This window comes from Dromaius novaehollandiae, chromosome 3 (genome assembly GCF_036370855.1).
Source record: "Dromaius novaehollandiae isolate bDroNov1 chromosome 3, bDroNov1.hap1, whole genome shotgun sequence".
Classification (NCBI taxonomy): Eukaryota; Metazoa; Chordata; class Aves; order Casuariiformes; family Dromaiidae; genus Dromaius; species Dromaius novaehollandiae.
In genome coordinates, this window is record NC_088100.1 from 748,211 (window position 1) to 773,116 (window position 24,906).

At 70.7% G+C, this 24,906-nt stretch overlaps 2 protein-coding genes across 3 annotated transcripts in view; one reads left to right on the forward strand and one right to left on the reverse strand.

The window, feature by feature from the left end:
- HADHB (hydroxyacyl-CoA dehydrogenase trifunctional multienzyme complex subunit beta) overlaps positions 1-24,906 on the forward strand; it is a 644,785-nt gene that overhangs the window by 107,291 nt on the left and 512,588 nt on the right. The gene's annotated exons all lie outside the window — the stretch shown is intronic.
- The window catches only part of DNMT3A (DNA methyltransferase 3 alpha), a 53,688-nt gene that overhangs the window by 22,035 nt on the left and 6,747 nt on the right, over positions 1-24,906 (reverse strand). Inside the window, exons 3-6 of one of the 2 annotated variants that reach the window (XM_064508180.1) lie at positions 22,372-22,479; positions 9,963-10,233; positions 3,492-3,538; positions 2,954-3,100 (exon numbers count right to left, since the gene is read on the reverse strand). In XM_064508180.1, the coding sequence (XP_064364250.1) occupies positions 2,954-3,100; positions 3,492-3,538; positions 9,963-10,233; positions 22,372-22,479 (573 nt within the window). Of the gene's footprint in view, positions 1-2,953; positions 3,101-3,491; positions 3,539-9,893; positions 10,234-22,371; positions 22,480-24,906 lie in introns of both variants that reach the window. The other variant, XM_064508179.1, reaches the window with a different exon arrangement.

The following is a 24,906-nucleotide window of genomic DNA, read 5'->3' on the forward strand; positions in this document are numbered from 1 at the left end:
GTCGGCGCCAGGCAGGTTCCGGGGGCCGTGCCGGAGCACGGTGCTCGCCGGGGCGCTGCCGGAGCCGGAGCCGGCCCGGTGCTTGCATGGGCTCCCCTGCGCCGAAGGGCCAAGGGGAAAAACCCCCACGCACCCCCCAAACACGTCAGGGCTTCTCCCGTAATGCAGGAAACCCTGCTGCATCCTGGGGCTAAACTCAGCACCGTTCGAGAAAAAAAACTACTGAAAGGCATTTTCATCGCTTAATCGTTTTTTCCCACTTTTTTTGGCTGACAAACCGTTTGGGCCGAGCTGAGCGCGGGCTTTTCTGGCAGGCGAGCGGCGCGATGGAGAACTCGTCCTGGGCCGCTGCAGGGTGCAAACGCAGCACGGTGCAAACGCGGCACGGTGCAAACGCGGCACGGTGCAAACGCAGCGCGGTGCAAACACGGCACGGTGCAAACGCGGCGCGGTGCAAACGCAGCGCGGTGCAATGGAGCAGGGGGCCGTGGGGGCCGCGGCGGGAGGTGGAGCCCGTGCATGGCTGCAGCTTGCAGTGCTGCCGGCGGCCGCCAGCCGGGGCCGAAAAGGCCCGCGCGAGGCGCAAGCGCCCGCCCTCCTCGCCGGCGCGCCGTGCCACGCCGGCGCCCCCAGCCTCCGCCGTGCCCTGCCGTGGGGCCTGCCGGGCCCCCGCGCCTGGGCCCAGCGCAAGGTGGGCCTGGGGGCTCGGCACTGCCCGGTGCCCGTCCGGTTGCGCCGGCTGTGCCCTGGGCACTGCACCCCACAGGGACCCCCTCCCGTGCCCTACACGCTGCGGGGACACCCTGGCTGTCCCCTGTGCACTGCGGGGACATCCCTGACATGCCCCGTGCATTGCAGGGACACCCCGGCCATGCCCTGTGCACTGTGGGGACACGCCGGCTGTCCCCTGTGCACTGCAGGGACACCTCAGCCATGACCTGTGCATTGCAGGGACACCCTGGCCGTGCCCTGTGCTCTGCAGGGACACCCCGGCTGTCCCCTGTACATTGCAGCAACACCCCGACTGTCCCCTGTGCACTGCGGGGACACCCCAGCCGTGTCCTGTGCCCTGCAGGAATGCTCCAGCTGTGCTCCGTGCACTGCAGGCACACACTGGCCGTGCCCTGTGCACTGCAGGGACACCCCAGCTGTCCCCTTTATACCGCAGGGACACCCCAGCTTTGCCCTGTGCCCTCTGGGGACACCCCGGCCATGCCCTGTGTGCTGCGGGGACGCCCTGGCTGTCCCCTGTGCACTGCAGGGACACCCCAGCCGTGTCCTGTGCCCTGCAGGAATGCTCCAGCTGTGCTCCGTGCAATGCAGGAATGCTCCAGCTGTGCTCCGTGCAATGCAGGCACACACTCCAGCCATGCCCTGTGCCCTGCAGGGACACCCCAGCTGTCCCCTGTGCCCTGCGGGGACACCCCAGCCATCCCCCGTGCACTGCAGGGACACCCCAGCTGTGTCCTGTACACCGCAGAGACGCCCCAGCCATGTCCTGTGCACTGTGGGGACATCCCTGCCATGCTCCGTGCACTGCAGGGACACCCCGGCTGTCCCCTGTGCCCTGCAGGAATGCTCCAGCTGTGCTCCGTGCAATGCAGGCACACACTCCAGCCATGCCCTGTGCCCTGCAGGGACACCCCAGCTGTCCCCTGTGCCCTGCGGGGACACCCCGGCCGTGCCCCGTGCATTGCAGGGACACCCCAGCTGTCCCCTGTACACCATAGGGACACCCGAGCTGTCCCCTGTGCCCTGCGGGGACACCCCGGCCGTGCCCCGTGCATTGCAGGGACACCCCGGCCGTGCCAGCGGTGCCGCTGCCGGCGCGGCGGCCGGTGCCAGGGCCAGCGGCGGGGGAGGCTGGCAGCGCGGGGCTATAAATAGCGGCGCAGCCGGCAGCGCGGCGAGGGGACGTGTTGCCAGGGAGACCCGGCTGGCGAGGGAGCGGCGGAGCAGCGGGGCGAGGGGGGGTGGCGGCGGCGGTGGCCCCCCCCGCGCGGTGCAGCCAGCACGGCAGCCCCGGGGAGCGCGGCGTCCCCGTCCCCGTCCCCGCTGCTCCGTGCACGGCGCCCGCGGCTGCAACGCAGGCGTCGACGGACGCCCGCCGCGGCGTGACGCAGGGCCCGGGCGCGCTGGCTGGAGCGGGGCGCTCGGCTCTCCTCCGCGGCCCTGCGTCACGGCGCTCGCTGGTTCCCCGGGAAACGGGCAGGGAGCGGCTCCCGCCGGGACGCGCGGGAAAACCCGCCGGCAGAAAGCGGGGGGAAAGCGGCGCTGCGGGAAGGGCCCCGCTCGCCCCCCGGGACGGCGTTGTCTTTCGAGGAAAGCGGCCGGCGTTCGGGGCCGGGCCCTGGGGCCGGGGCAGGGAATCCGCCGCGGCCTGACTCGAAGCAAGAAATGAAACTGCCCGCTCTGGTCACACCGGTCACGGTGCGAAAGCAGCCGCAACGGCGGGGGCCGGCATCCGGCTGAAACCTCGCTCGCCCTGACTGCCGGCGCCGTGGCGAGCGGGCTGCCTCGGGCCGCGGAGCAGCCCCGGTGCCACCCGGCCGCTTTGCAACGGCGGCTGCGGCGGGGAGGTGCTGGTGACAGCCCCGCGGTGCAGCACAGAGCAACACGGTGCAGCGCGGTGCAGCACAGAGCAACACGGTGCAGCGCGGTGCAGCACGGTGCAACACAGCGCAGCACGGTGCAGCACGGTGCAGCACGGAGCGGCACGGTGCAGCACGGCACGGCGTGGTGCAGCACGGTGCAACGCGGTGCGGTGCAGTGCAGCATGGTTTGGTGCAGTGCAGCAGGGAGTAGCGCAGTGCAGCACGGCACGGCACGCGGTGCTCCGGCCCTGCCGGCCGGGCAGCCGCAGCCCTTCCCGCGCCAGCCCCCATCCCGCGCCGGCTGCCCCCCGCGCGCCGCGGCGCTTTCCCGGCGCGCTGCCCGGGCGCCGCGTGCTTACCTCCCTCTTCCAGCGCGCCAGCCACTCGTCCCGCTTGCGCTTGCTGATGTAGTAGGGGTCGCCGGCCTGGAAGGTGTGCCGCTGCATGGGCCGCTGGCGCAGGCTCGACTCCCAGCCCAGCCCTCCGCGCAGCCGCCCTCGGGAGCCCTGCAAGCCCGCCGCGGCGGGAGAGAGAGAGCGGGCTGAAGCGGGCGGCGCGGGGGCAGAGTTCAGGCGAGAGGCGGTGGGGAAGGAGCGGGGCCGCCCCGCGGCGCTGGAGCCGAGCTCCCGCCGGGCACCGGGCTCTGGGGGCTGCACCGCGCCGGGATGCTGCGCCCGGGGGGCTGCACCGCGCCGGGATGCCGCAGCGCTCGGGAGCGGGACGGGGACCGCGCCGCGGGATGGGGCTCCCGGCACGGACCCGACGCGCTGCACGGGCTCTCGGGGTGCAGCGGGCTCCGGGCGCCCGGCCCGGCGGCTCCGGCTGCTCCGCCGCCCGCCGGGATGCCGCGGGCTCCTCCGGACCGGGCACGGGTCGGCGGCCCCGGCACATACTTGCCTCCATTTTCAGGGTGTCGAAGCTGTTTTCTTCCTTCTCTTCCTTGCCTGCGACACAGAACAGAGAGGAGCGATGAGCCGGGCGGCGGGGCGCCGCGGGGCCGGTCCGGGGGGCGCGGGCCGCGGGGGGCCGGGGCGGCGCGCCGAGCCCGGCCGGGCCGCCGGTTTCCTGTGCTATCGGCCCATCTCGCGCGCTGCAGGTAGGCGCCGAGCCGCTGCCGGGAAAGCGGCTAAAAATAACCGCAGCCGTTTCTGGGGTTGCAAAGCCTTCGCGCGCTCGCGGCAGCCGGGTCACGCGGCCAAGCGGCGGGGGGGCGGGGGGGACCGCGGTGCGGCGCGGTGCGGTGCAGCCCCCGGCCGCCTGCTCCCGGCCCTGCCGCGGGTCCCGGTGCTGCCCCCCCGGACCCCCCCCGCCCCGAGACGTCGGGGCTGCGTGACTGCCTGCTTGCAGCGCTGCTCCCGGCCCGCTGCAGCCTCCCCGGCTCGCTGCCCTGCCCACGCCGGGGACCTCGGCGGGGAAACTGAGGCACGGGCGAGGCGGGGGCCGGGTCGGCATCCCGGGCGGCTGTTGCACGCTTGCAAGGACGAGCACGCGGTCCGCCGGCGCCCCGTGCCGCATCCCTGCCGCCGAGCATCCCACGCCTGCCGGCAGCCCCTGCGCGGCCCCGACGCCAGAGCAGCCTCCCGCGGGGGCTCGCCGGGGGGTGGGCACGGCACCGGCACCGGCACAGCACGGCACGGCACGGCTCATCCCGGCGCGAGCAGCCGCTGTGCTCGGGCTGTGCTCGCCGTGTCCCCGGGCAGGACGGGACGCCAGAGCCATCTGCCACGCGGACGTGGGGACCTCGCCGGCACGGGCGAGGAGGGACCGATCCCGGGATGCCGCGGGGTTCGGCACCGCTCTCAGCCGCCTTCCCACGCTGGCAGCTCCAGGGAAGGGACCAGAGAAGAGCAGGCGGGAGCGGGGCGAGCACCCAGGGACCGATGGGATGGCCGGAGCCGCGCGGCCGCGGCACGGGAAGAGCAGACCTGCGGCCGAGAGCCGGGGCTGCACCGGAGGGGAGCCCAAGGGAGAAGCCAACGCACGCCGAAGAGGCAGCAATCGCGATACGAGGTGTGGGATCGCAGAGAGGGGAAACCAAGGACGTCGTGGACCCCTCCGGCAGGGCGAGAGGCAAGCAGGAGCCTCGGGACTAAGGGGCAGAAACCAGAGTTTTCTTAGCCAGAAGAAGCCCTGGTGGGAACGCAAGCCCACCACGGCCAGGTGAGGATGTGAGACATGGCCCAAGTGGTGAAAATACGTTTCTAGGAACACCTGGAAACGAAGAAAGCTCCTGGACGTTGCTAAAGGACTTTGTGGCTCACTGAGGATGGAGGAGGAAAGCAGACCACCTCCGGGAGGGACAACCGCTTCCACATCGTCCCCCCTGGATGCTTCGCCCCCGGAGCCTGGCGAGCGGATCGGCGTGCGGCCGTTGGGTTTAATCGTGGGGAATTCCAGGCTCCGGGAATGCTCAGGCGGTGCCAAACCCGCAAGGAACAAGAGGAGCGAGCGGCCGGCGGCAGAGCCCGGATGAGGAATTCGGGGGCAGGAACACGAGCGGTGCCCCGACAGGTCCGACCGAACCAGCCGGAGTGTTTCCTTCCGCGGCGATTGCAGGTCCGGCAGTAAAAGCAACTGCTCGGATTTAACAGACGGGGCTGGCCGCTTGGCTAACGTTGCACAGTTTTTGGATTAAAACGATGAGGGCTGCAAAATATTAATAAGCCACAAGCAAAGCAGCTAAGCAACAGGTTTCGGGAAGTGGATGCTTGCGGGGAAGTCGCTAATGGACCGGTCTGTCGTGCCCAGTGCTCCCCGACAGCTGTGCTAACAGTCCGCGTGCGATCAGGGCTGCAAAAACACACCAACGGCAGCAAAATACTGCGGAAGATGGAGAGCCAGGACGCGGGAGGGGGTTTCTTGGTGCCGGGGGGCCGAGGCGATGCGATCGCCTGGAGAAGAGGGCTGGAGAGCGGGGCGAGGGCAGGGAGGGGGGATTCGCAGCCGGGGGGAGATGCCCGGGGCTGGGAGCCGCAGCCAGACACGCTGCCCCTGGCACCAGCACAACGAGGGTGAGTCATGGGCTGGACCGGGACCCGGCCGCAGCGGGGGGTCTCCTCCGCTTCCCAGCCTTCGGATGGGATGAGGCCTGGCTGCAGGGCCGGCTCTGCCCAGCACGGCCCCGCGGGCTCGGGCTGCTCAGGAGGGCCTGGTCCCCCCGGTCCCATCGCGATCGCGGCAGCAGCCCGACGCAGGGGCTGCCCCACGCATGACCAGGGCCATCCCCCCCCCCCCAGCAAGCCCCCCCGGCTGTCTCTGCTGCCCTGCCAGTCTTCTCTCCCTTAGCTGGCTCCTCCGTGCCTCGTGACTGCAGCATCATCTGCCTCGCTCATCTCCATCCCCAGCCCTGCCTCGCTCATCTCCGTCATCCTCCCGGCCTTGCTCATCTCCATCCCCAGCTCTGCCTTGCTCATCTCCATCCCCAGCCCTGCCTTGTTCATCTCCACCCTCCTCCCTGCCTTTCTGATCTCCATCCCCAGCCCTGCCACGCTCATCTCCACCCCAGCTCTGCCTTGCTCATCTCCATCTCCATCCCCGCTTCACTCATCTCCATGCCCAGCTCTGCCTTGTTCATCTCCACCCTCCTCCCTGCCTTCCTGATCTCCATCCCCAGCTCTGCCACACTCATCTCCATCCCCAGCCCCGCTTCACTCATCTCCATCCTCCTCCCTGCCTTCCTCATCTCCATCCTCCTCCCTGCCTTGCTCATCTCCACCCCAGCCCTGCCACGCTCATCTCCACCCCCAGCCTCGCCACGCCGCCCCCTCCCCACCGCTGTCACGAGCTGCCTGCCGGTGCTCAGCCCCGCGCAGCCCGGCCCTCCTGCTCCGTCCCCGGCAGCCCGGCAGCGCGCGCGTCGGAGCAGCCCCCCCAGACCCCCTCCTGGGGGGCTTTTCCCCACGCAGGCCTGGACGGGGTGCTCTCTGCCGCGGGTCTGCAGCGGGGCGGCCCAGCACGTCCTGCCTTCCAGCTCGGCTCTTGCAGCGCGAACCCCAGCCAGCGCCTCGCGCGGCAGAGGCGCAGCCCGACCTCCATCCGCGGAGGAAACCCCCACCGAGCCGCTCCACGCAGCGCAGGCTCCAACCCTTCGCCGCCGCGCAACGGCCAGCGCCGCTCTGCCCGCGGAGGCCAAGGGACCGTTGCAGCCCTGGGCCCCTCGCGCCAAACCAACCCGCCCTCGCTGTGCCGAGGAGCCTTGCCGTGTCCTCCTGCTCCTCCCCAAGCCTGGCCCTTGCCCATGGTTGCCTCGGCTTCTCCAGCAGCCCAGCGAGAAGGTGCAAGGCTCCGTGAGGGCACCAAGAGTTGCCACAACTTCCCCAGCAGCAAACCAAAGCGGTGCTAAAACTTCCTGGGTCTGGAGAACCGAACGTCTGAAACCCACCCCGAGCTCACACGGCTCCCAGCACCTCCAGGCTGGCGCCTCGGGGACCCTGTGCCACATCCCGCCTGCGGCGGGGGACCCCCAGACGTGTCACCTCCGCTGCGTGACACCGGGGGAAGCCGCGCCGGAGAGGAGCCGGCACGCAGCAGCGGCCACGCTAGCTCTCCCCGGGGTGCACCGGGGCAGGGCCGGGCCGCGCCCTGCCGTAACCGGAGCCGCCGGAGCAGCGTGCCGGGAGAGGGCGAGGGGCGGCTCCGTGCCAGGCGCCGGGGGCCGGCGGCGGGAATCGAGCGGCCCCGGGTGGACGGGTGGCCGCCGCGGGCGGCGTGCCAGGGCGGGTGCCAGCGTGGCCATGGGCAGACCCGGCGCCGGGAGCAGCCGCCTCGCAGCGAGCTCCGGCTCCTGCAGCGCCCCGGGCAGCACGGGCACCGGAGCTGGTCCTGGTGCCGGGACACCACCCGGCCACACCGGCCCTGTGCCCTGGACACCACCCGGCCACAGCAGCGCTTGTCCCCTGGATGCCACCTGGCCACACCAGAGCCTGTGCCCTGGACACCACCTGGCCACACCAGAGCCTGTCCTCTGGATGTCACCCCAGCCACACCAGAGCCTGTCCCCTGGATGCCACCTGGCCACACCAAAGCCTGTGCCCTGGACACCACCTGGCCACACCAGCACTTGTCCCCTGGATGTCACCTGGCCACACCAGAGCCTGTGCCCTGGACACGACCCGGCCACAGCAGCGCTTGTCCCCTGGATGTCACGTGGCCACACCAGAGCCTGTGCCCTGGACAATACCCGGTCACACCAGAGCCTGTCCCCTGGATGCCACCGTGGCCACACCAGAGCCTGTCCCCTGGAGGCCACCTGGCCACACCAGCACTTGTCCCCTGGACACTGTATGGCCACAGTAGAGCCTGTGCCCTGGACACCACCTGGCCACACCAGCACCTGTCCCCTGGATGTCACCCCAGCCACACCAGTGCTTGTCCCATGGATGCCACCTGGCCACACCAGCCCTGTCCCCTGGACACTAACTGGCCACACCAGAGCCTGTGGCCTGGACACCACCTGGCCACACCAGAGCCTGTCCCCTCGAGGCCACCCAGCCACATCAACACTTGTGCCATGGATGCCACCTGGCCACACCAGCCCTGTCCCCTGGGCACCACCTGGTCACACCAGCACCTGTCCCCTGGATGCCACCTGGCCATGCCAGTGCCTGTCCCCTGGGCACCAACCCGGTCACACCAGCGCCTGTCCCCTGGACACCACCAGGCCACACCAGCGCCTGTGCCCTGGACACAAACACGGCCACACCAGCACTTGTCCCCTGGAGGCCACCTGGCCACACCAGCACTTGTCCCCTGGACACTGTATGGCCACAGTAGAGCCTGTGCCCTGGACACCACCTGGTCACACCAGCCCTGTGCCCTGGACACCAACATGGCCACACCAGCACCTGTCCCCTGGATGTCACCCCAGCCACACCAGTGCCTGTCCCATGGGTGCCACCTGGCCACACCAGAGCCTGTGGCCTGGACACCACCTGGCCACACCAGAGCCTGTGCCCTGGAGGCCACCCAGCCACATCAACACTTGTCCCCTGGACACTACATGGCCACACCAGAGCCTGTGCCCTGGAGGCCACCCTGGCCACACCAGCACTTGTCCCATGGATGCCACCTGGCCACACCAGCCCTGTCCCCTGGGGGACACCCTGGCCACACCAGAGCCTGTGCCCTGGATGCCACCTGGCCACATCAACACTTGTCCCCTGGACACTACATGGCCACACTAGAGCCTGTGTCCTGGACGTCACCCGGCCACACCAGCGCCTGTCCCCTGCGCACCAACCTGGCCACACCAGTGCCTGAGCCCTGGGCATAACCTGGCCACACCAGCCCTGTCCCCTGGGCACCACCTGGTCACACCAGCACCTGTGCCCTGGATGCCACCTGGCCATGCCAGTGCCTGTCCCCTGGGCACCAACCCGGTCACACCAGCGCCTGTCCCTTGGACACCACCAGGCCACACCAGCGCCTGTGCCCTGGACACAAACACGGCCACACCAGCACTTGTCCCCTGGAGGCCACCTGGCCACACCAGCACTTGTCCCCTGGACACTGTATGGCCACAGTAGAGCCTGTGCCCTGGACACCACCTGGTCACACCAGCGCCTGTGCCCGAGACATCGTCTGGCCACACCAGCCTGTCCCCTGGACACCAACCGGCCACACCAGAGCCTGTCCCCTCAACACCAACATGGTCACATCAGCACTTGTCCCCTGGGCACGACCTGGTCACACCAGCCCTGTCCCCGGGAGGCCACCCTGGCCACACTGGAGCCTGTCCCCGGGAGGCCACCCTGGCCACACCAGCACCTGTCCCATGGATGCCACCTGGCCACACCAGCCCTGTCCCCTGGACACCAACATGGCCACACCAGCACTCATCCCCTGGATGCCACCCCGGCCACACCAGCCCTGTCCCCTGGACACCGGGCTCGGCCCCGCCGGCCTGGCGGAGCGCCTTGCCCAGGCAGGGCCAGGAAGCTCCGCGCGCGGGACGGGGCAGCGGGACGCGGCGAGGCCGCGGCATCACCGTCCCCCCGCGCGTGCCCCTCCCGGCTCCGCCATGCACCCCCCCACGGCCCCCCCCGCCGCCCCCGGCGCACGCACGCACGGCTGCCATGCAAAGCACGGGGCGGGAAGGGGCCGCGGGAAGCACGGCGTGATGCCACCAGCATGCACTGCTCCGCCCGGGGCGCGGGGGGGTCCCCGGCCACCCGCCCTCGCCCCCGGGGGCCGGCACGCCGGGGGGGACCCCACGTCCCCGGGGCGGCGGCGGGGCCGCGGGCAGCCGCGGCGTCCTGCCGGCGGCCCCGTAGCGGGCGGCCCTGAACGCCAAGGTCTTACTTTTCTCGGCCGCCTCCAAGAGTTTCCTCCTGCCTCGTTTCTTCTGGGGGTCGGAAGGGGCCAGCTCACCCTCATCGGCCTGGGGGTCCAGGCCCTCCTTGGGGGTGCAGCGGCCGTTCTCCAGGGCCCGGCCCGTCTCGCCGTCCGGCAGGCTCTCGGCGTCGTCCTCGTCGCGGCGCCCGCCCTTGGGGCTCCCGTCGCTCTCCTCCGCCCCCTTCCACTGGGCGCCGTCGGCCTCCGCCTCGCCGTTGGGCACCTGCTCGGCGGCGCCGGGCTCCGGGCGCGGCGGGGGGCACCTGGGCGCGGCGGCGGCGTCTTTGGGGGCGTCGCTGCTTTCCACCTGCCGGGGCAGAGAGGGGGCGGCTGAGGGACCGGCGCCGGGCGGCCCCACGGCCCCATGGCCTGCCCCACGGCCCGCTTCCCCCCGCCCCCGGCCCCGGGCACCGGCGCCGGCCCCTCCCCGCGCTGCCGCCCCGGGGATGCCTGCCGCTGGCATGGCCACCGCCACCGTGGTCACCAGCACCACGGTCACCAGGGCCACCACTGCCACGGCCACCACCGCCATGGCCAATGGCTGCCATGGCCACCGCTGCCATGGCCACCACTGCCATGGACATCAACAAAACAGCCACTGCCGCCAGGGCCACCACTGCCATGGCCACAACTGCCACAGCCACTATTGCCATGGACATCAACACCATGGCCACTGCTGACAGGGCCACCACTGCCAAGGCCGTCACTGCCATGGCCACCACTGTCATGGACATCACTGTCACGGCCTCTACTGCCATGGACATCAACACCATGGCCACTCCCACCAGGGCCACCACTGCCATGGCCACCACTGTCATGGACATCAACACCACAGCAACGGCCACCAGGGCCACCACTGTCATGTCCACCACTGCCATGGCCACCACTGCCATGGCCACTACTGCCATGGACATCAACATCATGGCCACTCCCACCAGGGCCACCACTGCCATGGCCACCACTGCCATGGCCACCACTGCCATGGACATCAACATCATGGTCACTCCCACCAGGGCCACCACTGCCATGGCCACCACCGCCATGACCAACGGCTGCCATGGCCACCACTGCCATGGCCATCACTGCCATGGACATCAACAAAACAGCCACTGCCGCCAGGGCCACCACTGCCAAGGCCGTCACTGCCATGGCCACCACTGCCAAGGCCATCAATGTCATGGCCACTACTGCCATGGACATCAACACCATGGCCACTCCCACCAGGGCCACCACTGCCATGGCCACCACTGTCATGGACATCAACACCACAGCAACGGCCACCAGGGCCACCACTGTCATGTCCACCACTGCCATGGCCACCACTGCCATGGCCACTACTGCCATGGACATCAACATCATGGCCACTCCCACCAGGGCCACCACTGCAATGGCCACCACTGCCATGGACATCAACATCATGGTCACTCCCACCAGGGCCACCACTGCCATGGCCACCACTGCCATGGCCACTACTGCCATGGACATCAACATCATGGTCACTCCCACCAGGGCCACCACTGCCATGGCCACCACCGCCATGGCCACCACTGCCATGGCCACCACTGCCATGGCCATCACTGCCATGGACATCAACAAAACAGCCACTTCCGCCAGGGCCACCACTGCCAAGGCCATCACTGCCATGGCCACCACTGTCATGGACATCAACACCACAGCAACAGCCACCAGGGCCACGACTGTCATGTCCACCACTGCAATGGCCACCACTGTCATGGCCACTACTGCCATGGACATCAACATCATGGCCACTCCCACCAGGGCCACCACTGCAATGGCCACCACTGTCATGGCCACTACTGCCATGGACATCAACATCATGGTCACTCCCATCAGGGCCACCACTGCCACGGCCATCACTGCCATGGCCACTACTGCCATGGACATCAACACCATGGCCACTCCCACCACGGCCACTACTGCCATGGACATCAACATCATGGCCACTCCCACCAGGGCCACCACTGCAATGGCCACCACTGTCATGGCCACTACTGCCATGGACATCAACATCATGGCCACTCCCACCAGGGCCACCACTGCCAGGGCCACCACTGCCACGGCCACCACTGCCATGGACATCAACACCATGGCCACTGCCCCCAGGGCCACCACTGCAATGGCCACCACTGCCACAGCCAGCACTGTCACGGACATCAACACCATGTCCACTGCTGCCATGGCCACCACTGCCATGGCCAACGGCTGCCACGGCCACTATTGCCATGGATATCAACACCATGGCCACTCCCACCAGGGCCACCACTGTCATGTCCACCACTGCCACAGCCACTACTGCCATGGACACCAACACCACTGCCACTGCTTCCAGGGCTACCACTGCCATGGCCACTACTGCCACAGATACCAACACGCACAGCCACTGCCACCAGGGCCACCATTGCAATGACCACCACTGCCATGGCCACTACTGCCACACACACCACCACCACAGCCACCACCGCCAGGGCCACCACTGCAACGGCCACCGCTGCCAAGGCCACCACCACCATGGCAATCACCACCACAGCCACCACTGCCACAGCCAAAACCACCATGGGCACCGCTGCCACCAAGGCCACCACTGTGGCTGCAGCCCGTGGCTGCCCCTTCAACATCTCCAACGCAATCGCTGTGCTGCCACAATGCCAAGGAGCAGGCAGGGCAGCCATGACACCCAGGAGCAGGCAGGGCGGCCATGACGCCCCAGGTCCCCTTGCAGCTAGGCCAGCCCTCGCATCGAGGCTCCCTTGCAGCCCCTTCCCGCTTGGCTCGCTGTGCCGCAACACTGCTGTGGGGCCACTGCGGCCCCTCCGATGCCGATGCCGAAGCCAAAGCCGAAGCGGGTGCAGCACCCAGCAGCTCCGTCGCCCACGGGCACGTCGGGCCGGCGCAGGCTGTGCCGGCACACCTAGCAAGGGCTGCGCGTGCACGCGTGTGCCTGCGCGCTGAACCCCGCGCGCGTGCGTGCGTGTAGCATGACGTGTGCGTGTGTGTGTGTGAGACACACGCAAGGACTGCAGTACGCGGGTTCGTGCAAGGGACAGGCAGAGCCGGGGACCGCGACGTGCGCGGGCGTGCGCGCGTGGCAGGCACAGGCGGGGACCACGCCGTGCGCATGTGACAGGAAGAGCCAGGGCCGGTGACAACGTCGTGCATGCGTGTGTGCATGACGGGCTGGAACAGCCCATGACGTAGCTGTGCGTGTGTGTGTGTGTGTGTGCGTGCGCATGACAGGAAGAGCCGGGACGCGGGTGACAACCGTGCGTGCGTGCACAAGTGCGTGCCGGGCCGGCAGGCAGGAACAGCCCCCGGCGGGGCGCGTGCACGAGATGCCGAGCGGGCGGCAAAGAGGCAGCGCCGGCGCCGCGCCGGGGTCTGCAACGACGCGCGCGGGCAGCGGCCGCCCCAGCGGGCGAGGGACCCGAGAGCGGCCCGCACGGCGCCGGCACCCGCTCCGGCGGCGCGTGCACGCGTGCACACGTGGCCCGGCTCGCTGCGGCACGCGGCGCGGCGGGGCCGGGGCGATGGCGGTGCTGCCCGAGCGCCTTCCTGCGGCGCCGGCTCCTCCGGCGGCCGTGGGAGCCCGGGATGGAGGCGGGAGGCGAGGAGTCAGAGCGAAAGGACCCAGCCTGGCTCGGCGGTTTCCGTGGCGAAGGAGAGTGAAAGTGCTCGTGCGTCACTGCGAACCCAGCCGAGGCGCAAACCCGGCACCGCAGCCGGCGACCAGGCCGGGCGCCGGGAACGGCTCCGGCTGGGGGGAGCGCGGCTCTGTGCCGCCCGGCACCGCGGCTCCCCGCCGGCTCTGCCTCCCCCCGACGCCGCCGAGCTGCCGGGGGGCAGGGGGGCCGGGGGAGCCCTTGCAAGGCGGCGCAGAGCCAGCGGCACCCACGTCCCCCCCCCCCCCCCGGCCTTGGGCATGCAACCCGCGTCCCCCCCAGCGCAGGATGCACGAGGCCGGGCGCTTGGCCCCGCTTCCCGCGCTGCGGCCCGGTGCCCCCACGCACACGTCCCGGGATGCCGCGTCCGGGGGCAGCGAGCGCCGAGCGCGGCGTGGTGCCGGCCGGGCGCCCGGGGGTGCCCAGGGCACCGTGCCCGGCGCCGGGGGCCGCGGCGGGCTTCGTCCCGCCAAACTCCCGCATCCCGCGCGACGTCACCCCCCGCGCGGCTCCGGATGCCGGACCCCGCCCCGAGTCCCGATGCAAGGGTCGGGGGGGGGTGCGGGCGGCGGGTCCCCCTCCCCGCGGCGCCCCTTACCATGGCGCGCGGGCCGCGGCTCGGCGCGGAGCCCCCCGGGCGGCGGGCGCCTGCCTGCGCTAGGCGCCTCCTCCCCGCGCTGGCGCGCGGCCCCCGCGGCTGCCGCTTCCTGCCGCCTCGGCTCGGCCCGGCCCTGCCGCCGGCTCGCCGGCACAGTCACTTCCTTCGCCGCGGCCGCCCGGGGAAGGCCGAGGCGGGCGGGCGGCCGCGAGCGCCGCCGGCAAGGGGGGGACGAGCCGGCAGGGCGGAGGGGGAGGACGGGGGCCGGCGGAGGCCAGCGTGCACGGATCCGCTTGCACGGATGCCGCCCGGCCTCTCCGCTTGCCGTGCCGCCCATGCGCGGTGCCGGCCGAGGAGCCCGCCGGGCCCGGGGGCGCAAGGATTCTGCAAGCCCCCGGTGCAAACGCAGCCAGCGGGCGCAAAGCGGGACGACGGGACGTGGCCCCATTTGCGCGGCGGCGTTTGGGCCGGGACGGAGGATTCGAGCGAGCAGCCGCTCGCACGCGCTGCTGCGCAGGGAGCGTGCACACGTGCACCCATGCACTGCTGCAAGGGTCGGCGCACGCCTGCGCGCCGTGCGTGCACGCTGTGCTCGGCCCCTCTCCGGAGCCCGAAACGCGCCCTCGGGGCCGAGCGAAAACACCAGCCTTCCAGGAAGAAACCGGATCCGGCCCCCGCCTCCCCACCGTCCCGAACGGGTGGCACCTGCTGCCTCGGCCTCCCTCCGCGGGGCAGGGACCCCCGGCACGCCGCAGCCAGCGCAGGGGCTGCGAGCGCGGGGAGCTGGGAGGCGGCGTGCGGAGGGCTCGAGCAGGCAGGAGCCGCTGCCGGGGCCGGAGGCGCCCCGAAATGAGGAGGGGGCGGCCGGGAGCGAGGCGGGGGGGGGGGGGGGGCTGCCGCCCTGCAAAGGAGCCGCCTGCGCCCCGGGGCTCTGCGAGGGGCCCCCCCGCCCCGCGCCGCATCCTGGCCGCCGCGCCGAAAACAATGCCGAGGGCCGCGCGCGCTTCCCGGGAGGAAGCGGGAAGCCCGGCACGGCGGTTGGGCTCAGGCGGCGGGACAGGGCCGGGCGGCAGCAGCGCCGGCGCGGGGCAGCCTGGGAGCCCCCCGCGCCCCCCGGGACGGGGCCGCGGCCAAGCGGAGCAGATGCCGCCGCGGGGGCTTTGTGCGGCGGCGGCGCCGAGCCGGAGCGCTGGCCCCGCGCCAGCCCTTCCCTTGGCAGCCCCTTCCCGGCCCCGGCGGCGCTCGCGAACCTTCCCGCGGGCACGGCCGGCTCCTTCCAGGCCCGCTCCGGTTTCAGGAAACGGGGCGGCGCCGCGCGGCAGCGGAGCTGCTCCGGATGGCTGCGGCGGCCCCGGACCCCTCCGGCAGGGCGGGCACCCGCGGGAATGCCGGCATGGCGTGGGAATGCCAGCATGGTGCGGGAACGCCGGCATGGTGCGGGAACGCCGGCATGGCGTGGGAACACTGGCAGGGCGTGGGAATGCCGGCATGGTGCGAGAATACTGGCATGGCGTGGGAACACCGGCATGGTGCAGGAATGCTGGCATGGTGCAGGAACGCCAGCGCAGCGTGGGAACGCCGGCGCAGTGTGGGAATGCTGGCATGGTGTGGGAATGCCAGTGTGCAGTGGGAATGCCAGCACGGTGTGGGAATGCCAGCATGGCACGGGAATGCTGGTGTGGCATGGGAATGGTGGCATGGCACGGGAATGCTGGATGCAGCGCAGGAATGCCGGCATGGCGTGGGAATGCTGGCATAGCGTGGGAATGCCAGCGTGGCATGGGAATTACAGCATGGCGTGGGAACGCCAGCGTGGTGTGGGAACGCTGACGTGACGTGGGAATGACAGCATGGCGTGGGAATGCTGGCGAGGCGTGGGGACACGGGTGCAGTGCGGGAACACTGGCATGGCATGGGAACGCCGGCATGGCGTGGGAACGCTGGCATGGCATGGGAACGCCGGCATGGCATGGGAACGCCGGCATGGCGCGTGAAGGACAGTATGGTGTGGGGATGCGGGATGCAGCGCGGGAATGCCGGAAGGCGTGGGAATGCCGGCGCGGGCAGGTGCAGTCGCCTGCTCCCCACCTGGGGCTGGGGGGCCGGCTCAGCCCTGGGGGCCGCGGGCAGGTCCCGCTCGGCCGTCGGAGCGGGCGGAGGGGAGGGGAGGGCCGGGATCCGCCCCGGTGCCCCGTCCCTGTCCCCGTCCCCGGAGGCAGGCCCGGCCAAGGACACCGGGAACACCGCGGGGCCGGGGGCACCGGCTGCTTGTGCCTGCGCCTGTACTGCGGCAAAGCGGGGAGGCGCCTGTCCGCGTGTCCCCCCCCATGTGCCGTGGGGATGTAGGTGCACGCGACAGGCAATTACCGCTAACGAGCGCCGAGCGGGCGGCTCCGCCGGAGCCCGGGGAGGCCACGACGGGCCCAGGTTTTGTCAGCCGGAGCATCCTGCTCGCGGCCCCGGCCCCCTGGGGCACAGATCCCCTGGCGTCGCCTACCGTGCGCGCTGTGCACACCTGGCTACACCGTGACACCCGGCCCCGCTGGGCTCTCCGGCTGTGCACACCCGGCTACATCGCGACACCCGGCCCTGCTGGGCTCTCCGGCTGTGCACACCCGGCTACACCGCGACACCCGGCCCTGCAGGGCTCTCCAGCAGTGCACACCCGGCTACACCGCGACACCCGGCCCTGCACTCACAGATACGCCATGACGCTCAGCCTCACCAGGCTCTCTGGCTGTGCACACCTGGCTACACTGTGACACCCAGCCCCACACTCACAGTTACACCACAACACTCAGCCCCGCTGGGCTCTCCGGCTGCGCACACCCAGCTACACTGTGACACCCGGCCCCGCACTCATAGCTACACCATTATACTTGGCCCCATACGGCACTCTGGCTGTCCACACATGGCTACACCGTGACACCCAGCCCTGCACTCACAGCTACACCATGACGCCTAGTCCAGCACTCACAGCTACACCACGACACTCAGCCCTGCCAGGCTCTCCAGCTGCGCACACCTGGCTACACCACGACATCTGGCCCTGCACTCACAGCTACACCACAACACTCAGCCCTCCTGGGCTCTCCGGCTGCGCATACCCAGCTACACCGTGACACCCAGCCCCGCACTCATAGCTACACCATTACACTCGGCCCAACAGGGCTCTCTCACTGCGCACACATGGCTACACCGTGACACCCAGCCCAGCACTCACAGCTACACCACAACACTCAGCCCTGCCAGGCTCTCCGCCTGTGCACACCTGGCTACACCACGACACCCGGCCCCACACTCACAGCTGCACCATGACACTTGGACCTGTAGGGCTCCCTGGCTGTGTGCTCATGGCTACACCGTGACACCCAGCCCCACACTCACAGCTACACCATGACACTCAGCCCCACCAGGCTCTCTGCCTGTACACACATGGCTACACCATGACACCCAGCCCCACACTCACAGCTGCACCATGACACTGAGCCCTGCCAGGCTCTCCAGCTGCGCACACCTGGCTACACTGTGACACCCGGTCATGCACTCACAGCTACACCACAACACTCAGCCTCGCCGGGCTCTCTGGCTGCGCACTCAGCTACACCATGACACCTGGCCCTGCACTCACAGCTACACCATGACACTCAGCTCTGCAAGGCTCTCCGGCTGTGCACACCCACCTACACTGTGACACCCAGCCCAGCACTCATAGCTACACCATGAAACCCAGACCCGCTGGGCCCTCTGGCTGCGCACACCCAGCTACACCATGACACCTGGCCCCGCACTCATAGCTACACCATGACACTTGGCCCTGCAGGGCTCTCCAGCTGTGCACACACGGCTACACCACAGCACCTGGCCCCACAGGGCTCTCTGACTGTGCACACACGGCTAGGCCGCGATGCCCAGTGCCATGGGGCTCTTCAGCTGTGCACATGCAGCTACACCGTGACACCTGGCCCATGCGGCTCTCTGGCTGTGTACACCCAGCTACACCATGACACCTGGCCCCGCACTCACAGCTACACCATGACACTCGGCCCCGCAGGGCTCTCCAGCTGTGCACACACGGCTACACTGTGACACCCAGGACAGCACTCATAGCTACACCATGACACTCGGCCCCATTGGGCTCTCCGGCTGTGCACACACAACTATACCACAACACCTGGCCCCACAGGGCTCTCTGTGCACACACGGCTAGACCGCGAGGCACAGTGCCATGGGGCTCTTCAGCTGTGCACATGCAGCTACACCGTGACACCTGGCCCATGCGGCTCTCTGGCTGTGCACACGCAGCTACACCATGACACTTGGCCCTGCAGAGCTCCTCAACTGTGCACGCACAGCTACACCGTCACACTTGGCCCTGCACACACGGGACCCCCCAGCGCCTGGCCCCTGGGGCTCTCTGGCCCCAGACACAGCTACACCACAACACTCGGCCTCACGGGGCTCTCCGACTGTGCACACACAGCTACACTGCGACGCCTGGCCCTGCGGGGCTCTCTGGCTGGGCACACACAGCTACAGCATGACACCTGGGCCTGTGGGGCTCTCCAGCTGTGCACACACAACTACACCATGATGCCCAGCCCCTGGGGCTCTTCGACTGTGCACACAGGGCTACACCTCAAAGCCCGGCCCCATGGGGCTCTGGCCCCACACATGGCTACACCGCAATGCCCGGCCCTGTGGGGCTCTCCGGCTGTACACACATGGCTACACCACGAAACCTGACCCCATGGGGCTCTCTGCCCCCCCCCCCCACCGTGATGCCCAGCTGTGCACACACAGCTACACCACAACACCCGGCCCCTGGAGCTCTCCGACCCTGCGCACACAGCTACACCGTGACGCCCAGCCCCACAGGGCTCTCTGGCTGAGCACATATGGCTACACCGTGACGCCCGGCCCCTGGGGCTTTCCAGCCCTGCACACATGGCTACACTGCGTCATCCGGCGCTGCAGGGCTCTCTGGCTGTGCACACACAGCTACACTGACACCCGGCCCCCAGAGCGCTCTGGCTGTGCACACACAGCTATACTGTGACACCCGGTCCCCGGGGCCCTCTGGCTGTGCACACACAGCTACACTGACAGCCAGCCCCGGGGTGCTCTGGCTGTGCACACACAGCTACACTGACACCTGGCCCCCGGGGCCCTCTGGCTGTGCACAAACAGCTACACTGTGACACCCAGCCCCGGGGTGCTCTGGCTGTGCACACACAGCTACACTGTGACACCCTGCCCCCGGGGCCCTCTGGCTGTGCACAAACAGCTACACTGTGACACCCAGCCCCCGGGGCTCTCTGGAGCCACATACACAGCTACACCATCCTGCCCAGCTGTGCAGGTCACTCTGGCTGTGCACACAGCTACACCGTGCTGCCCAGCTCCTGCGGCTCCCTGGCTGTGCACACACAGCTACACCGTTCCACCCAGCCCCGGGGGCTCTCCGGCTGTGCACACACAGCTACACCGTGCCGCCCAGCCTCGGGGGCTCTCTGGTCCTGCACACGTGGCTACACCGTGCTGCCTGGCCCCAGGAGCTCTCCAGCCCTGCACACACGGCTACACCGCGCTGCCCAGCCTCGGGGGCTCTCTGGCTGTGCACACATGGCTACACCGCGCTGCCCAGCCCCGGGGGCTCTCTGGCCCCACACACACAGCTACACCACACCGCTCGGCCCTGGGAGCTCTCCAGCCCTGCACACACGGCTACAGCATGCCACCTGGCCCTGGGGGCTCTCCGGTCCTGCACACACGACTACACCGTGCCGCCTGGCCCCAGGGGCTCTCCAGCCCTGCACACACAGCTACACTGCACCGCCCGGCCCCGGGGGCTCTCCGACTGTGCACACACGGCTACACCACGCCACCTGGCCCGAAGGCTCTCCGGCCCCACACACGTGGCTACACCGCGCCGCCCGGCCCCGGGGGCTCTCCGACTGTGCACACGCAGCTACACCGCGCCGCCCGGCCCCGGGGGCTCTCCGGCCCCACACAGGGCTCCGGCTGGCTCCGTGCTGGGAGCGGCGTGCTGGGGCAGAGCCGCCCGGCTCCGGGCCCCGCTCACCTGGCCGGGAACGACACACCCCAGGCGGAATTCCTCCCGACACCTGGAAAAGCAGCCGGTCCGGTTCCAACCGCCGGGGAAGGGCTTCCTGCCCCCGCCCCTCGCCGGGCACCTGCCGGCTGGAGCGGCTCCGGCATCCCGCGCCGGGCAGCCCTCCGAGGCCTCGGGACGCGGCGCAAAGTCCCTCCCCGGGGACGCGGCCCGGCCCGGCCACCGGCCTCCCCGGAGCAGCCAGCGCCGCCGGGCTCTCCAGCTGCGAGGGATATTTATAGCAAGCCGCGGGCGGCCGCCGGGGCTTTCCCCTCGCAAACAAGCACGGAGACGCTCTCCTGGCAGTGTCCGGGCGGCGCATGGGCCGCGCCGCTTGCCAGCTCCCTCTCGCTTGGCAGCGCAGCCGGCGCAGGCAGCCCGGGCTGCACGGGGCAGCGACTGCAAGCCGGGCTGCCGGGGCATGCATGGGGCATGTGTGGGGCTGCACGGGGCTGCAAGGGGCATGCACGGGGCTGCACGGGGCTGCATGGGCATGCACGGGGCTGCAAGGGGCATGCATGGGGCTGCTGGGGCATGCGTGGGGCATGTGTGGGGCTGCACGGGGCTGCATGGGCATGCACGGGGCTGCAAGGGGCTGCTGGGGCATGCATGGGGCTGCTGGGGCATGCACGGGGCTGCAAGGGGCTGCTGGGGCATGCATGGGGCTGCTGGGGCATGCACGGGGCTGCAAGGGGCATGCACGGGGCTGCACGGGCATGCACAGGGCCGTACGGGGCTGCACGGGGTTGCATGGGCATGCATGGGGCATGCATGGGGCATGCACGGGGCATGCACGCGCCTCCTCCAGCCTCTTCTTGCCAGACACACCAATTGTGCCCCATGCCGACGGTGCCACCTCTCCCATCGACACCCGCCGGGGTCCGGACCACCGTTGCCGCCGTCCCGGCCGGGCTCACGAACCGCTCGCTTGGGCTGCTCCCTGCCGCGCGCCCGCCGCGCTCGGTGCCCCAGCCCCGGCGCCCCCGGGGTGCGGAGCCTTCGGGCCTGGCCGGGCCTTGCTGCACCGCTGCAATGCACCAATTAACGCTAATTATCAGTGCGACGCGTATCAGCGGGTGCAGAGCGACGTAGGATGGGGGTCCCAGGTGGCGGCAGCCCCCCCTCCGCTCGGCCGCCTTCCCGGGTCCGACGGGAGGATGCTCGCGACGCGGCTCCGGGCTCGCGGGCCGCCCTGCTCCGGCGACCCTGCCTCTCCGGAGCCTCCCGCTCCGATGGTCAGAAACCTCCCGGTTTCCAGGCTCCGTCTATTCCTGGCCGACTTCTCCCCGCTTGTTCCCCTGCCAGTATTGTTCTTCCACCGAAATAGCTCCTCTCCCTCCCCGGCACTTACCTCCCACCGGCTGTATTTATAGCCGCGCTCGGAGCCCGCCGCCCGCTCGGCCAGGCTGCCGCGTGCCCGTGCAGGGGCTCCCGCTGCTCCGGCCCCCGGGGTCGGCATCCCGCGGGATGCCGCGCGTGCTCTTCCTCGGGGACGGTCCCGTCGCCGGATCCCGAGGACCCGGCGGGCGGCCGCATGCCCTGGCACGCAGCGCGGCGCAGCGCGGCGAGGCCGGCCGGCCCGTGGCACGCCGGGAGCTGTAGTCTCCGCAGGGAGCGAGTCACCGGCCGCCTTGCAACGCAGCCCCGGTGCCGGCCTCGCCTCCGGCCCCTGCTCCTGTGCTCAGCACGCGGTGCCTGTGCCGGCAGGGCTTCCCCGCTGCTCCGGCAGCCATGCACAGTTGCACCATGCTCTGCACTGCTGCACCGTGCCCCGCACCGTTGTGCCGTGCCCTGTACTGTTGCGCCGTGCCCTGCACTGCCGCACCGTGCCTTGCACCGCCGTGCCGTGCCCTGCGCCGCAACACCATGCCCTGCACCGCAACACCATGCCCTGCACCGCAACACCATGCCCTGCACTGTTGCACCGGGCCCCGCAGCCCTCGGAGGGGCCCTGCACCGCTGCACCGCGCCCGGCAGCCCCCGGCGGGTCCCGGCAGCCCCCGGCGGGGCGATGCAGGCGGCGGGGCGGCCGCCCGGCCGGGCTCGCGCACTCACCTGGGCATGTTTGCGCTTCCGCCCCGGGCGCCCAACTTTCCTCATGGGCGTCCCCGGATCCTGCTTCTCCTCCTTGCTCTGCGTCTCCTCCGGCTCCTCTTCCCCCTGCTGCGGCACCGAGGGAGAAAGCGGAGGGGACGGTTACGGCGCTGGGGGTGGCGGGGGCCCCCGGCGCGTCCCCCCCCCTCCCCGGCGGCGGCTTCACCTGAGCCCCCGGAGATCCCGGCCGCGGCCGAGGCAGGAAGAGGCCGGTGGAGGGGGGAGGACGGGAAGGCGAAGGGGCCGGCGGGGGGGCTGGGGAAGGGAGAGGCCGGGGAGGGGATGAGAGCTGGCAGCCAGACAGCTCCCGGCAGCCAGCTGCGCTCGAGCGGCTCCGCGCCTCGCAGCCGCGCCAGGCGCCGGCCCCGGCCGCATTCCTGCCCGCGCCTCCCCTCCCGCTCCCCGGCCGGGCATCGCGGCGCGGCGACCCCCCGAACCGCCGCAGCGCCCGCCCGGCCTCGGCGAGGCCGCGGTTCGGCCGGCGGCACGCGGAAACGGGCGCTTCCCGAGCAGCCGGCGGCGCGGAGGCCGGCGAGGCAGCGGGCACGCGGCGGCATGCTCGGCGGCACGCTCGGCGGCACGCTCCCTGCCCGGCGGCGCCGGTTTTGCCCGGGTTGCACGCGCGGCCGGTGCAAGCGAGTCGCGTCTCTTTGCAACCCTGCCAGGCGCCCGGGCGCTGCCGGGGCTGGTTGCAAGGTGTGCGGGCACCGCCGCAGCCCCTGCTCGGCCGGGCGTCGCGCCAGGGCTGCGGTTCCGCTCCTGGCGGGGCGGAAAGCCGCGACGCCGCTGCACGCCGCGGGGCTCCGCGCGCTGCATCGCGGCCGGGGCTGCAGAGCAGGGCTGCCCACCCGGCGCGGCACGGCGCGGCACGGCCTCCAGTCCAGGCCGCCTGCCCGCGGGGGAGAAGCGATGCCGTCTCGCCGCGGGGTCAGGCCGGGACAGCTCCGCGCCGGCGGCCCACGTGCTCCGCCGGCCCCGCGGCAGCACGCGCTGGGCACCGCCGTGAGCACCGCGCCGTGCCGAGCCCGCAGCCCCTCGGCGTGCCGGATCCGCGCTGCATCGGGCTCCTCGGCGTCGCCTAGAGCACCGAAACCTGCCTCCCCGGCTGGATTTCGGAACCCGCAACCGCGCCGGCTTAACACCCTCCCGCCCGCTGCTGGAGCGGAAAGTATTTTATCGATACTATTATTTATTCATTGCTCCCAGCTGTGCCAATAACGCGCTGGACGCCTGCCAAGCGGCACACGGATCTCCCCCCCTCCGCCGAGGCCGGGAGCGGTGGCCGGAGCAGAGGAAACGCTCTCCTGCGCGGACCTGGGAAGCAGCATGGACCTGGGAAGCAGCATGCACCTGGGATACGGCATGCATCCAGGAAAGCAGCATGCACCTGGGAAGCAGCATGCATCCAGGAAAGCGGCATGCACCTGGGAAGCAGCATGCACCTGGGAAGCAGCATGCACCCGGGAAGCAGCACGGACCCGGCCAGCAGCCCGTTTCCGCCGGCGGGGAGCGGCGCCGCGGCCAAGCAAGCCCGGAGAAACTCGGATGACCCGAGCTGCGGGCGGCTGCGGCTGCCCACACGGGGCCGCGGTCCAGCTGGCCGGCCGCCCCGGCCCCCACGCCGCCTGCCCTCGGCCGCGGCCCCGGCGTCCGGCAGCCCGGCCCGCCCGCAGACGGCTCTCCGCTGCCTTCGCAGGCGCCGGCCGGGAGGCTCCGCTGGGATGCGCGGGAGCCCCGAGGATGCAGCCCCCTGATCCCGGTGCGGCTCCTGGCTCCACTGCGCCCTTCCATCGGGACAGGGTGCCAAATGCCTCTGCTCGGCCCCGTTTCCCCCCGCAGCACTAAAACAACGTGGCAAAACGCAGGGCGACTCCGGATGGGAATAACCTTCCCCGGGAGCCCGGGGCAGTGGGGACCAGGTCAACCCCGGCTGCGCGCCGCACCCGCCCGGCCAAGCAGGGCCCCCCTGGCAGCAGCCCCCCGGCCAGCATCGACCCGGCTGCACCACCCGGCCGTGCTCTGCTCTGCCCAAGAGCCGCCCCAGCCGCTCCCGGCAGCACGACCCCGATTCCCGGCCAGGAGCCGCTCTCGGCCTGCGGAGCCGGGAGGGGACGTGCACCGGGGACCGGCAAGGACTCCGCCACCCGGCCCAGAGCGGCCGGAGAGGAGGAAGACGGGGGTTCACCGGCCGGGCCGAGCACGAGGTGCCCGTGCGATGCAGCGATGCACGAGGTGCCCGCGCGATGCAGCGGTGCACGAGGCACCTGTGCGATGCAGCGATGCACGAGGTGCCCGCGCGATGCAGCGATGCACGAGTCACCTGTGCGATGCAGCGATGCATGAGGTGCCTGCACGATGCAGCAATGCGTGAGTCACCTGTGTGATGCAGCGATGCATGAGGTGCCCGTGCAACGCAGTGATGCACGAGGTGCCCGTGCGATGCAGCGACGCATGAGCCGTGTGCGTGATGCAGCGATGCATGAAGCGCCTGCACGA